The sequence below is a fragment of the Equus caballus genome, chromosome 8 (assembly GCF_041296265.1).
Source record: "Equus caballus isolate H_3958 breed thoroughbred chromosome 8, TB-T2T, whole genome shotgun sequence".
Taxonomy (NCBI): domain Eukaryota; kingdom Metazoa; phylum Chordata; class Mammalia; order Perissodactyla; family Equidae; genus Equus; species Equus caballus.
This window is the reverse complement of record NC_091691.1, coordinates 30,250,626-30,265,541: the sequence shown is the minus strand read 5'-3', so window position 1 is coordinate 30,265,541 and position 14,916 is coordinate 30,250,626. Positions and strand designations below refer to the sequence as shown.

At 48.1% G+C, this 14,916-nt stretch overlaps 1 protein-coding gene across 29 annotated transcripts in view; it reads left to right on the top strand.

Moving 5' to 3' along the window:
- RIMBP2 (RIMS binding protein 2) overlaps nucleotides 1-14,916 on the top strand; it is a 250,731-nt gene that overhangs the window by 129,429 nt on the left and 106,386 nt on the right. For 20 of the 29 annotated variants that reach the window (XR_011441402.1, XM_070275539.1, XM_070275533.1 and 17 more), the window contains exon 2: nucleotides 13,050-13,139. Coding sequence is in view for 6 of the 29 variants with exons in the window: in XM_070275528.1 (XP_070131629.1) it covers nucleotides 9,929-10,084; nucleotides 13,050-13,139 (246 nt within the window). In the remaining 23 variants the exon portion in view is untranslated. Of the gene's footprint in view, nucleotides 1-9,589; nucleotides 10,085-13,049; nucleotides 13,140-14,916 lie in introns of those variants that run through there. The other 9 variants (XR_011441401.1, XR_011441400.1, XR_011441399.1 and 6 more) reach the window with 7 other exon arrangements.

Genomic DNA, 14,916 nt, shown 5'->3' with positions numbered 1-14,916 from the left:
GAGAGTGTTCCCCTGGACCAATCCTAGCATTTGCAAATATGCGACCACAGTTGGCATTGTGTCTAGCTAGAGCTGAGACATGAAATGCTTTGGTGGCATCGTTGTTCTGTTCCAGGACATCACAGGGCATCTAGTCATCCTGCCTCCTTACTCTGCTTGGATTTCTTATAGTTTCTTAGCCTCTCCTTGTATATTGTAACCTTGACAGTTTTAAATAGTTCTAACCAGGTATATGATAGAATATCCCCAATTTGAGGTTGCCTGATGTTTTCTCATGATTAGACTTGGGTTATAAGTTTTTAGAATAAATACCACAGAGATGAAGTGCCCTTCTCATCACATCACCTCGAGGGGCACACGAGGTCAGCATGAGGTCTCGCTGGTGCTGCTGAGCTCGCTCACTTGGCTCAGATGGTGTCTGCCAGGTTTCTCCGTTACAGAGTTCCTGCAAATAACTGCAAAGTTCGCCTCTTGCCATATTCTAGCCTCTGGAAACAGTCTAAGTCCAGTCCACACTCAAAGGGAGGGGGATTAAGCTCTACGTACTGGAATTTTATTTGATTTAAATGAACTTAAAATTAAACAGCCAGATGTGGCTGGTGGCTACCATATGGACACTGTAGACCCAGAGAAATTTCTGTGTTAGGGCTCCAGATGTGGGGGTGGGCTCGGGGATAGATTATCGCCAAAGTCAGCCAATCTGTAAGGGCCCCCAAGAAATAAAAGCCCAGATGCTAGCATGTAATTGGACTGTGGGGGTAAATTTTTTTTTTTAAAGATTTTATTTTTTCCTTTTTCTCCCCAAAGCCCCCCAGTACATAGTTGTATATTCTTAGTTGTGGATCCTTCTAGTTGTGGCATGTGGGACGCTGCCTCAGCGTGGTTTGATGAGCGGTGCCATGTCCGCCCCCAGGATTCGAACCAACAAAACACTGGGCCGCCTGCAGCGGAGCGCACGAACTTAACCACTGGGCCATGGGGCCAGCCCCTGTAGTGGTAAATTTTGTGATGCTGAAAAAGGATTCTTGGGCCCTTTTGGGAACCATTCCCAAAGGAGGACTCGTAAAATCAAGCAAGAGCTGGGCCTTCCTTCATGGCTTCTATTTGGGGATAAATTGAATCACTTGTTGTTAAGTATAGGGGTTAAAAGTGTCAACCTGTTCTGGGCTCAGCTGCCTTTCAAAAGGTAATAACCACAGGGTGATGGTTTTTGACTCAAAATAATATACCTGTGAGTGAGTACCTCCCGCCAGCTCCACAAGCCAGTCTGTCTATTTCATTCTCATACACAGGCCTGGCTCTGTCACATAGTTACCCCATGCCTCAGTTTCCCCATCTGCAAAATGGGCGTAAAAATAGTGACCCATTTAAGGACTTGTTGCAAGGACTTGGTCTGTGTAATGGAGCTTAGTCAGTGCCTGGTGCAGAGAGGTAGTCACTATGATTGTTGTCATCACTGAGGCTCTTTATTTCATCACTTAGGTTTCCCAGCGGCTGTCTGTGGTAGACGTAGCAGCCGGACCCAACCCCTCCGACAGAGGAGGGAGCTGCCACGCGGAAACCTGAGGCAGTTTGCTTGCTGCCCAGCCCCCTCGTCTCAGGGCCAAGACTGGCGCCTGGGGTCTGCTAGCTTTCCCACTAAACCAACTTGTCCCAGCTTCGTGGTTTGTGATGCATCCCTACCCTCATTGTCGTCAACTCGCACCAAGAAACACTATTAATTTGTTCAAGTGATTTCATAAACTGAACGTAATTTTATAAACTAAACGTAATTTTTAAAAGAACCTTTGTGTCACTATTATAAAATGTAAACCCGTATCACTTACTGTCTATTTAATCTAACTGGAAAATATAAAATAGAAAGAAGGTCAGTGAAATTCCCCATGGTGGCCTGCCCGAGGCTCGGCGCCTGCAGCTGCGAGAGGAGCCCTGAGCTTGGCACCTGCTGAGACACTCTGCAGAAGGTCTTCAAGGGGCTGGGAGGGGCTTCTTTCTCAGGATGAGTCAATTGTTTAAAATGCCAAGTCCGCGTGCCACCTAAAATTATCAGAGAAACACGCTAAGTTTGGGAAAAGCTTTGCTAAGTGACTCCAAGGGTGGTTTTGCCAGCTCACTCCCAGGCTTTATCCTGAGTCAGAGCCCACAGGAGGCCCAGACCCTGCAGACCCGGCCGGGCTTGTATGTCAAAGGAGCACAAGCTTTTGGACCACACGGTCTGGGCTCCAGGCTCTGCACTTGCCCCCACGCTCCCCGAGACCCTGCACTGCACTGAGTTCCATCTTCCTCCCCATCTTCATGATGGGTATGCCTGCTGTCAACAGAGGATTCAGGCAGACCCCTGCAGGAGAAGAGAAGAAGTGGGGCTTCACCTCCTGGTTCAAAAATAACCCTTTATTTAAAGGGATTTTGAGATGTGACGTTTGGAGAATCCCAGTCAGTAGCACCTAATCTTCGATGCGCAGACCACTCTGCCTACGATGAGGCGGAAATGACACACAGCTCCACTCAGCAGCGGAGCAGAGTGGAGAACTCTGAGCCCCGTGCTGAAGGGAGCCTGCCCGAGAGCCGAGCTCGTCAACAAAGACGAGAACATGAGTTAGACACAAACTGGTGAGCAGAGATTGCGAAATGGCGGCCCGTGACCCTCAGGCAGGTCAGAGAGGTTTTCTTAGTTGCCAGCGTCTTAAAATGGGGGAAGTTTTACATAAAAATATTGATTCTGGTTTCTTTACAAAAACGGAAGATGTGGGGGGCCGGCCTGGTGGTGGAGTGGTTAAGTTTGTGTACTCTTCTTTGGCGGCCCCAGGTTTGCGGGTTTGGATCCTGGGTGCAGACCTATCACCTCTGGTCTAGCTGTGCTGTGGGGGCGTCCCACATAAAATAGAGGAAGACTGGCACAGATGTTAGCTCAGAGCCAATCTTCCTCACAAAAAAATAAAAAAATAGAAGATGTGGTGATGTTAGCCCATGTTCATTGTTGTCAGTGATCGGCTGGAGCTGAGCAGTGGATGCTTCCCTCCAAGGGGCAGACGCTCTTCTCTCTGCCCCAATCCTAACCACCACTTGTGATCTTAAGCCCAGGCTGTGTTCCTGGCTTCTGTAACTCCTCGGCTCCTGGAGGCGTCTGGGGTTGAAATCTGCACGTAATGGAAGCTCCATCTGAACCTCTGAAATCACTGCCCTTTGACCTCTGGAAGAAGGAATCTGTGACTTGAGTGAACTTTGCTGTCTTCATCCAGCTGAAGGGCACCGCTGTGCCCCACCGGAGTGGCCAGCATGGCATAGAATTGTTGGAACCAAATGTTGGCACAGACGTGGGGCCCCTGGACTCACACAGGCTTCCCGCTCTTCAGAACTGTTTGCCGCTTTCTATAAAAGCTGAACACATACATACCCCATGACCCAGCAGTTCAATCTCCAGATAAACGCTCACCTGAATACACACACGTGTCCCCTGAGAGACATGTTCAAGAACGTTCCTTGCAGCATTATTTTTAACAGACCGAACTGGAATCAGCCCCAGTGCTCAACCACAGTTGAACACGAATAAATAAGTATTGGAATATTCGTACAAGAGAATACAACACAGCAGTGAAGCAGAATACGCTGGTGTTTCACACTCATGGTGAATCATAGATAAAATGTTGGGGAAAATGTCCAGACATCAAAAAGATATTTTTATTCCATTTACATAGAGTTAACAAATAGGTAAAACAAATGTATGAAGCTAGAAGTTAGAACAGCGGTTACCTTTTGGGAGAGCCTTGATTGGGAGAAGACAGGAGAGAAACTTTGGAGCCAATGGAAATGTTCTGTGTCTTGGTCTGGGTTATGACTGTGCCGACGTGTGCACTTGGTAAAATGAACAGAGTTGTACACCTGTGATTTGTGTACTTTTGTGTATGTTTTTAACTTCAATCTAAAATGTTAGCTTAAAAATATCTGAAAATATCCATGTAGAGAAGGAATTTTGTCCGTTTTCTATGGCATGATATAAACAAAAGACAGATTAGGACCTAAACTAAAATATGTATTTTCTAACACCTGGTGGTCTCTGAGTTATAAGACAAGTTCAGTCAGTGATCAGTCAAGGTGATGGGTCTTTGGGGGAAAAACTTACTGAGTGAGTGGCTACTCAGTTTGTCCAAATTTGTGGCCTGCCCCTGCCTCACTTGACCGGTCTGCAGAACCACCATTTTCATATGCTCATATAGCTCAAAGTTGCTGTGATCAAGAATTCAAAATTTGGTGAAGGAAAAGCCGCTAGGCTGGAAGGCGAGAGGAGAACACTGAAGCTCTTGAGGGAGTGCTACCCTTTTGTAGCAATACTGATAAATGATCTCTCGAAATAGCAAACGCTTTCTTTAAAAGGCACTTAAATATTTTTCAATGCGTGTTATTTGTAGAAGGATCCCAGGAGGCTCGTCCTTTACATTAACAAAGCTATAGCTGGTAAGTTTTCCTTTCCGCATTAGCACTGGCAAGCTCAGTGCTTAAATGTGCTGTTCAGTCAGTGGGTAAAAATTCTTTCTACATGAATTCCTGGTATAAATTTTCTACATATTGTTCCCTTTTCTTTTTTTATCATTATTTTTTACTTCCTGATTGCATAAATATTTTTATTACAGGCATCTTTGAATGCTTTTTTTGGGAGTAGGTGGAATATAATTTATAAAATATTATGCATTACATATGGTGAACGAGTATATGGTAGTCACATTTTATGCAGGAATTCAGTTCTAAAGTCAGCAGGTTATGCCAAAATCACATGTAGAAAAAATTATCTTACAAGTTCCTTCAGCAGGAGCCATATTGGAGATAAACCCAACAAGGCTCAGCTTTTCCCTGAGAAGAAAAAGTTTGGAGAAGATTGCTGCTTGTCGACTGGGGACCAGATGCAGTGGATGTTTGCGTCTGGGGGACCAGTTGTTCAAAGTTCACACAGTGAAGGGAGATACTTCCCCAGGGGAAACTCCTGGAAGCACACCCTGTACAATGGCTAATTGTTCACAATTGTCCAACCGCCACCTCTATCTAGTTCCAAACGTTTTCATCGCCCAACAGGAAACCTCGTACCCATCAGCAGTCACTCCTATTCTCACCTCCCCCAGCCCCTGGCCACCACCAGTGTGCTTTCTGTCTTTATGGATTTACCTATTTTGGCTATTTCATAGCAAATATAGGCAATATGTGACCTCTTGTTTCTGGCTTCTTTCACTGAGCATGTTTTCAGCCACATTGTGGCAGGTGTCAGTGCTTCACTCCTTTTTGTGGCTGAATAACATTCCATTGTCTAGAGAGACCACACTTTGTTTGTTTATCCCTCATCTGCTGAAGGACGTCTGGGTTGTTCCCACCTTTTGGCTGCTGTGAATAGTCCTGCTATGAACATTCATGTGCAAGTATTTGAACACTTGCTTTCAGTTCTTTTGGGTACATATCCAGAAGTGGAATTGCTGGGTCATAGGGTAATCCTGTTTAACTTTTTTGAGGAACCATCAAACTGTTTTTCCAGAACAACTGCACCATTTTTTATCCCCACCAGCAATGTACGAAAGTTCCAACTTTTCTCCATCCTTAGCCAGATGGCATCTTCTCTGTTCTCTCTTGCTCTCCCCTTGCTCTCCAACCTTGTCAATCCCGTGAAGAATAATTCTCGTAGGTTCAACCCCACTGTTTTTGGAACAGAAGAGCTGTCTTTGGGGCAGCTGTGTTCTGATGATAGTGACCAGTGGGAACCAAACATAAATTTAACTGTGGTTGTTTTCCATTAGTAGGACAGAGCATATGTTGTAGACACATGTAAGTTGATGAAATACAATAATTGAGAGAAGTCTTACTTGAAATGCAAATGTTTCTCTGGGTCATGAGCTCTCATTAGAACCTGCTTAGTGTGTTATATTTTTCCACTTGAGCTTGTCTCTAACTTGTGTTAGAAAAATAACTTTTAAATAGCAAGTGTGCTTCTCTGTAATTGCGTTATTGGCATATGTACTATGGCTGAATATCAAACAGGTCAGGAATAGCATGGATCTGTCATAGTTAAAGCAAGTGACCATTTATAGATTTTTCTGAATATAGAAGGGAACTTAGAGTTTTGGATTGGTCTCTCTCTTCCCTGAACACCAGAGCCTTACAGGAAACCAGAAAAGGTGGCTTCCTAGCAGTTTTTTTATTTGCATAGGAGTCTTTCACATTCAAATTGCACTTTACCATTTGCGAAGTGTATGTATATGCATATCTCGTTTAAATTGCCAAGAATGCTCAGAAGAGTTAAACGATTTGCCCAAAATCACACTTGTAGATGTTAGGATTAAGCCTCAAACCCAGGTTCTCCAGTCTCAATGATTTCTCCACGTCATGTGAGACTTAGCCAGCTGTCGTCAGCCTTGACCACCACGCGGACGTGGGACCTTGACCACTCAGCAAGGTCAGGACCCTGGACAGGGACAAACACGTCCATGCTCCTCTCCTTCCTGCTGTCTCACCCCAGGTCGCAGGCACTGCCCCTTCTTCTTCCTCTTCCTTCCTCTCCTCTCTCCCCTCCATCCTCCCTGCCCGTGCCATTCGGCTAGAACCACTTATGAAGCCTTTTCAGAAAGAAAAATATTATCAAGCACATCCCAGCGTTGACTTAAATTATTTTTATTGTATCTTATTATAATTGATAATAATTACATCAATCTTATATAATATGATTTTACCAGACTTGCATATTATAACTACATAATCTATATTATATTTGGACACAATATGATCATATATTTATAATTCATAATGTAATTACATGTGCCTGGTGATAAAACTGTTTTGTAAAATTTGTACAGTGTTTCTAAATCATTAAGCCAAAATGAATGAACAGATTAGAGGGAAACAAATGCACGGAGCCAACAAAGTTCAAAATCTAGAGTTACTGTAATTTAATATGTCAGATGACATTATTTTATTTAAACTGCGTTTTCCCTTAAGTAAAGATGGTGCCATTTGACAGTTGAGTCAATGTTCCTACAGTTGCATCTGTTTCAAACTCCTGCAAAATCTTTGATACTTAAGCACAGGTGAAGTCATTTGGTTCCATTATGTGCAGAAGCACGGTGCATATTAGCCTTTGTCGTCTTTTCATTGTCTCAGCGCAGTCAAGACGGTAAATTGCAAGCCTGTGCAATAATACACACAACACAAATGCAGGCACTGGCTTGTGGTACTGAGTGATAAGGCTGTACAGAATATGCTTCTATGTATTCTTTTTAGATTTCATGGAAATAACAAATACCAATAAAATATTTTCGTAGGCCCCCCCAACACTGTATCTGCAGTCCCCAGCCTGAGGAACACTGCCCCAGGTCTTCCCGAACCCGTACCCCTCCCAGCTGGGGGCATTTCTGAGCCTGTGCGCAGCCCTCAGGACCAGGAAACCTGCTGGACCTTGCAGTTCAGAAAGAGAAGGAGAGGCGCGTGGGAGCACAGGGAACAGAGTGGTCTCACACTTGTGAGCCGCCTGCCCGGGTTCAAATCACACCACCTGCTGCGTGGAGGCTACTGATTCAGGTTGCTGAGCTCTTGCTGCCCTAGTGTCCTTGTGTGCCAAGAAGGCATAATAGTGTCCACCCCAAAAGGATGTTGTGATAACTGGACGAGATTTTAAAAAGAAGAAGAAGAAAGCAAAGAGCTCAGACCAGCTCCTGGCTCAGAGGACGCTCCGTGAGTTGTAGCAGCCGTGTAAGTGACCGTGGGCCCTCTGGTCATCTCCCCCATGAGGTCTCCTCCCCGAAGGGCTCTGCGCATCTCTCCAGCCCTCACTCCTTCCCAGTGTGCCTGTCTTCATCCTCTGCTGCTCCCGTGAATGTTGCCACCTTCAGTCTGAACTGGATTTCCCCTGAGGGTCACTGTTTCCATCAACCCGCCAACATCCGTGGAAATGTGGATTCAATTAGAGCTTTGATGGGGAGGGGTGGGGTCTTCTGAAGACCCCGTTTCCTCCTCCACAAGCCCTTGGGCTGCTCTTGGGGAAACTCTGGCCACCTCTCCACGTTTTAGGCAGGGGTACTGTCTTAGCTCTGGCTGCCATAACAAAAAACTGCAGACTGAGTGGCTTAAGCAACAGAAACGTATTTTCTCGCAGTTCTGGAGGCTGGAAGTCAACGTGCTGGTCGGGTTGGTGTGTGGTGAGACCTCTTCCTGGCTTCTTGGCAGCCGCCTTCTCACTGTGTCCTCACGTGGCCTCGACTCTGTGCGTGAGTGGAGAGAGCTCTCCGGCATCTCTTCTTCTCATGAGGACACCAGGCCTATTGTATCAGGCCTTATGACCTCATGTAACTGTAATTCTTTCCTAAAAGCCCCATCTTCAAATAAACAGTCACATTGGGGTGTCAGGGCTTCAACATACGAACTTGTGGGAGATACGGCTCAGTCCATAGCAGGTAACCAAGACAGAATTAGGCACAAGTGGAAAAATTTACCTTTTCCTTGTCCCCCTTTCTCTCCCTGCACATGGGGAATTCACACGGCCCTGTGGTTTCCTGCACCCACACCTCTCCCTGCTAAAACTTGGCTTCTAATCAAGTCTGACTTCTTTTACGAAGCGCCCCATTTTTAAGCCCATTCAACTTGTAGACATGTTTATTAACGGAGGGAGTATGTGGTGTGTGTGTTTATTGGAATCAACAGCCAACTTTTAAAAACAGGGACATTTCAGGTGGAAATCCGGAGTCCCAGCTCCCAAAACCCCAGAAGAGCTGGTGAGGTGCCCATCCCTACGTTGCACCGAGAGCTTGGAGCGGGTTGCAGCTGCTCTTTACATGGGCATGAGCCTCACCAAGTGCTGCACTCCCCATCACTCTAGAATGTTCTAGGCCTGGCCCCATCTGCCCTTTCATATTTCCTGCTGTTCCCTGAGGCGTTTGAATTCTCAGCTGCTGCCTCAGCCCCTTTCTTCCTCCCTTGTGTTCATCAGAATGTACTTTTGCCCACAGTTTTGCTAAACAGGAGACAGAAAATCAAATAAGGCTATCCTGATTTAATGTGTTAGTGGGTACGAATGGAATAAAGTCGCCTTTGCTGGCCCTTTCTGTGGCTGCCCTTTGAGGGAGGTCAGGGTACACGGTGCCAGCAGTCCTCAAGTCAGACTCTAGAACTCTCGCGTCAGCCTGCCTGGAGCTGGTCCTCACCTCTCTATGTTCGTCTGTGAAGTGGACCATCCGTAAGGATCTTATCCCTTCGTATCTGTGGTTGCAGACAATTCAAGTCAACGGACTGTGCATTTGGATTCACAGGCCCTGTCTCGTTATGCAGCCAGTGTTTGGTAAATGCTAAACCCTCTTACTTTGAATGGCTTTAAACTTAAAGGATCCGAGACTCAAACTGTTCCCATTGCAATGCTTAAGAATTCTCCCCTGAACAGGAGAGCTGTTCCATTACCAAAGACGTGAACAGATGTGCAGAGGCTGGCTTCTCTCTTCGGTCGTCGTGTCAGGTCGAGAAGACTGGGCTGGAGGGCGGTTTCGTGCAGCTTGTGTTCCGAGGGCTCTTCGTCATCACAGTCCTGGCGATGCCTGAGTCACAGCTCCCCATCTCCAGGCTGTGGGTGTGCATTGTCAAACCGATTCCCAGGCGCTCAGATGTGGTCAGCAGTCAGCAGTGTCAACCCCCACAACAGGGAAAGCCAACGGGGGCATAAATGACATGGCAGGATGGCTGCGCGTGCCCACCTGTGACCTGAGGCTCCGAGGTGGCTGGCCACCTTACCCCAGGCTGTGGAGAGCCTTGTTGATCAGACAGGAGTGTCAGATTATGTTAAATCCACTGCATCCTCCTCCTCCTCCTCCTGTGAGTTGTCATAGCGGGTGCCACCCGCGCCCGTTGGGAGAGTCTCGTTTTGTCGTGTTGCGACTGCAAGCCCACATCTTTTGGGGGACTTCTGGTCTCAAGCATGCGACCAATACATGAGGTGATCTGTATTTTTCTTGGTTGCATTTCTTTGGTGGCGCTGATTAACTCAGAAAGGCTGGATTTAATTGGAGCAGTGACAGCTTCCCTGGGTGGGCAGCTCTGGTCCTGCACAGTGTCAGAGATGAGGACTTCCAGGGTAAGTCTCCCTGCTTTTCAGCATCTTAACAGGATCGGAAGCATGAGCAGTAGCCATTTTCTGATATTTCGCCCAAGTACTGCGAATGCGTGCATGTCAGAGTGGCGTCCGTGCCCTGCTCCCGTGAGGGGGCGGGAGGACTAGTGTGCTGAACCTGCAGCACTGAGGACGGAACCTCAGGTCCCCCCGTTCCACACCCACCTCTGGGCTTTTTCAGGGGTGAGCAACACGTATGGAGAAAGCGAGATGCTCATAGTCTGGTGGATAAGTCACACAATCTGTGTAGGTTTGGGCTGGCATCTTCCCTCTTCTCTGGCCTTTGCTGGAATGGACGTCCTGGCGAGACGTGGGTCTTCTTCAGCCTGGCTGTGTGGAGGGCTTTGCTCTCTGCTCAGGGGTTTCGTGACTGCAAGCACGGGGGTGGGGATCGTTTGTTTGGGAATGATTTTGCCTTTCAGCAGCTCTTTCTGTGACTGACTTATCGCAGTGGGGGGACCAGTAGCGTATGTAGCACCCTGAAGCACCACTTCGTGCCTGGACCCATTGGGGAGGCTGCCTTGGGAAGGGATGGCGACGTTGCTCTCCCTTTGCATGGTGACGCCATGGTTCAGAGTTTCCTGGGCTGGATTTAGACCTGAGCTTTTTTTCTTGGGAAGGTTGGTTTCATCAGGTTAAGCAGCTGACTTTGAATTGCTGAGATGGAATATAAATAAAATAGATGAATGCAACTTTGCTACAACTACCAGGAAATTGGATGACTGAGCCAGCCCCATTTCTCTTCCCAATGATCCTTTCTTGCAATCCATTCTCCTAAGGGAGACGCAAAGGGGGGTGACGCATGAGCTGAGTGGTGGGTCCGTGGCAGAAGGTGGAAGATGCGGGCATCAGTAGGGTGCCTTCAGCAAGGAAGGGGACCACCTGTGTGAGCTGTGGTCGTGTGCACGCAAGTATGCTTGGAGCGCTACAGGAATTATCTTACTTAACCTTTACATCTAGTTGGATGGGCACTTTCACCTCCTTAGATCTCAGAGGGCGTAGAGATACCAGGGAACCCACCTGAGACCACACGGCTCACAAGCGAAGAGCTAGAGTTTGCATTTAGGCAGTTGGTCCTCAGAACCTATATTCTACCCCTATTTAAAACTTCTGTAATTCTCTGAGATATTGCTGCCTTAGTTGACCTTAGGGCACCTAAGGCCTCCAAGGTCAAGGGTCAGGTGCTTCGATGAGTACACCCATCCCCAGAAGATGCCCAGTGATTCTCATCCTTGGGACGTGCCCCACAGAATGTCCACAGTTCTCCTAAGGAGCCACGTTGTAATTTGCTTTACTTGAGAAAGATAATGATGAGTATATGCTATTGGGAACATCCCAGAGAAGGGGAGGTGAAGGCCACGCTGTCAAGCACCTTCCCCTAGGCTGGGGAATCCCTGTTCACAAAACGGAGCAGCACAGGGGGTATTCGGAGGTTGCTTCCTTGTGCTTCGTGCCCGTGAAACTGTGGGGGCCAAGAAGTGGAGGAGCTCGTCATGGCTGTGGCCGAGGGGAGGGGAGATTGACCAAAACGTGGGACCTGAGAGCAGCTGGGAGAGCCTTGCTCCTTGGGGAGGTGTGTGGAACCTCACAACTGCCCACCCAGTTCCTGTGGTGAGTGTGGTCGGAGCCCTCGAAGTGTCACCAAGGGGGCTCACCCCTCAGTTTGGGCCGTGGTGCCCGCACGGGAGCTGGTCTGGGGAGTGAACAGAGAGCAAGCCCACAGATGCACGTGAGGAGGGGCCTCAGACCTGCTGCTGGAGGCCGAGGCCGCGCATGCAGGGCCTTCCTCCCCGGGCCACTGTGTGTCCCTGTCACCTCTTTCTTGTTCTTTCTGAGTGGACGTCGCCCCTTCTGTCTTTGCAAGGACCCTCCACTGCCTTATTGGAGTTGTTTTCAGGTCGCTTTACTATTTTCATTTCCTCTGGAGTGAATTCATCCTGGTAATTGATCTTCTTGGATCTCTTTGGTAGCGTGATTTTTCTTTATGTGTTTGGAATTTCTATTTTCAGACTCATCTTTAATGGACAGTTTTTACCCCCAATCTCTGTCTGTCTGTCCTCACCTGCCCCCATCTTACCTCTTTGGAGTTACTGTCCCACACCCTGGATGCTCCCGGCCTTGAATTAGGTTTTGTTATTGGTGGCTCAGGGTTCCTGTAGCACTGACACTAGGGAGAGACCCAGCCCAGACACTGAACCAGCAGGTCTGGGCCTCTGCCTCTCTAGGTGTTACCCTATAGAAGCCAGAGCTCTGGGCACAAGCTTTCTTTGGAGCTTGACCTCAGCCTCAGGCAGGCGGTGACCTTTGCTCGGGTCTCTAGTGTCATGTGGGGCACTTAAGTCCCACATATCCTAAAAAGAAATGGACTCCAAGTTCTCTCTGCCTGTTTCTGGACTCAGAATCTGGCTGGTCCCAGGAATTCCACTCACCACATGTGTGCCAGCCATTCATAGTCCTCATAGATTTTTATCTTGTTTCTGAGCAGAACAAACCTTTAAAAATTTTCTCTGTTGTTTATTTGGCAATGTATTTGGAGTGTTGGTGGGGAAAAGAGTAGGTAAAGCTTGACTCGACGGCTCCGATGGGACAGTAGTTCTGTCGCCTCATTAGGATACCAGGGTGTAATGCAGGGAAGCACGTCACGTATCAGATGTGGTTCGTCTGCCGAGCACTTCACTGTGTGCTTAGTGTCTATCATCTTATTATATTCCTATAACAGCATCATAAAGTATCCTTACTCCCATTTTGTAGGATAGGAAACCTCTGGTTCAGAAAGAAGAAAGACACCAGTCCCACATCACATGGCTTGTGAATTGCAGAATCATACTCAACCCCGGGTCTAATTTCACATCAGAGCCCTCGACCACCATGCTCCATGTGTCTCTGGAGCTGGGGAGTCCTCTCACCATGCCCTTTCCTTTTGTCCTAGGAGAATGAACTGAAGGATGCTGTCCAGGGAGAGCATCGCCTGAGACCCCATTATGCAGGCCTTCCCGCAAGGGCCGGGCATCGCGACAAGGTAACTGACCTCCTCCGTTCATGGGCCATCAGGACCCGGGGGTGGCAGGGAGGGGAGGAATCACTCAACCGATGGAGGGTGACCCCGGGTCCTGCCCCTTACATTTCTTCCTATGACCACTACATGGGCACTCAATACTGCCTTGTCCACTGTCTACCAGCTGTCCCCACTTGGACATCCACTAGGGTCATATTCTTCACGGCAAGGCCAGAACAAAACTTTGGATGTGCACTCTCCTGAACCATTTCCTCTCCCAGTTTTTCACATCCTGGTAAACGGGTGAGCAGTTCTACCCGACTGCTCAAGCCGAGCTGCTGGGAGCCATCCTGGACGCTTCCTTGCCCCACTCCTACATCTGACTCACCCCAAGTGACGTCAGCACCAGCAGACCCCAGACCATCTTCTCCCTGCTCCACTGCTGTCACACCCTCCGGGCCGCCAGTCTCTCTTGCCCAGATGCTGGAACAGTCTCCGAATTAGCCTGTCTACCTCCCTTCTTGTCATCCCACCGTCGTTTTCCAGCAGCAGCCAGAGTGATCTTGTGGTACACATTGCTCCTCCTGAGGTCACACTGCTCCTCTGAATAGACCTTCCAGTGCCCCCACAGATGAAGATGCAAGCCCTCCCCGTGGCCGCCGTCTTGCTCCACGTGTGCCTCATGAAGTTGCAGCCCCTCTGACCACCAAGCTTGTCTCAGCTCTCGACGGTTTCCCCTGCTCAGAACTTCTGTCTTCAGATAGCTGGCAGCTTCTTGCCGTTCCTCTCTCAGCTTGAGAGCCACCTCCTCAGCGAGACTCTCCAGCCACAGATGGCTGCCCCATCTGCGTCCCCATCACTCCTCCTTCTATCTGTGTGACCTCACCCGGCTGCTATTTGCTTGTATCTATCACTCAGTCTGTCACGTGTCTTCATTTATGTGTTTGTCTGTCCCTCCTACAAGAAAGTCAGCCCCAAGGGGGCAGAGCCTTTGCTGTCGTGTGTGGAGAACCTGCATGTGGAGAAATGGGAACCCTTGTGCACTGGTGGTGGGAATGTAAAATGGTGCAGCCCCTAAGGAAATAGGATGGCAGTTCCTTAAAAAGTTAGAAATAGTACTGCATGGTCCAGCATTTCCGCTTCTGGGTGTATGTCCAAAAGAATGAAAGCAGGATCTGGAAGAGATACATGTGGGCCCACATTCACAGCAGCATTATTCACAATAGCCAAAAGGCAGAAGCGGCCCAAGTGTCCATCAGCAGATGAACAGATAAACCAACGTGGCCTGTCCACACAGTGGAGTATTATTCAACCCTGAAAAGGAAGGAAATTCTGACACATGTTAGAACATGGATGAACCTTGAGGATGTCATGGAAAGTGAAATGAGCCAGTCGCAAAAGACAACTGCGGCATGATTCCACTCACAGGAGGTCCCTAGAGGAGTCAGATTCATAGAGACAGAAAGCAGCATGGCGGGTGCCCGGGGCTGGTGGGGGGGAGTTAGTGTTTAATGGGGACAGAGTTTCATTTGGGAAAGTTCTGGAGCTGGACAGTGGTGATGGTTGCACAACAAGGTGAATGTACTTAATGCCACTGAACTGTGCACTTAAAAATGGTTAAGATGGTAAATTTTATGTTCTGTGTATTTGACCACAGTATTTTTTTAAAAGATGCGCTGTAAGTTCATCCGCATCTCTCCATTTAGTGCTTTCCCTGTATTCCCTCCAGCTCCCACTCCCTCCGTCCTCTTTCCTTTCCAACCTGCCCGCAGGGAAAACTCTGCTAACCACACTCTCACTG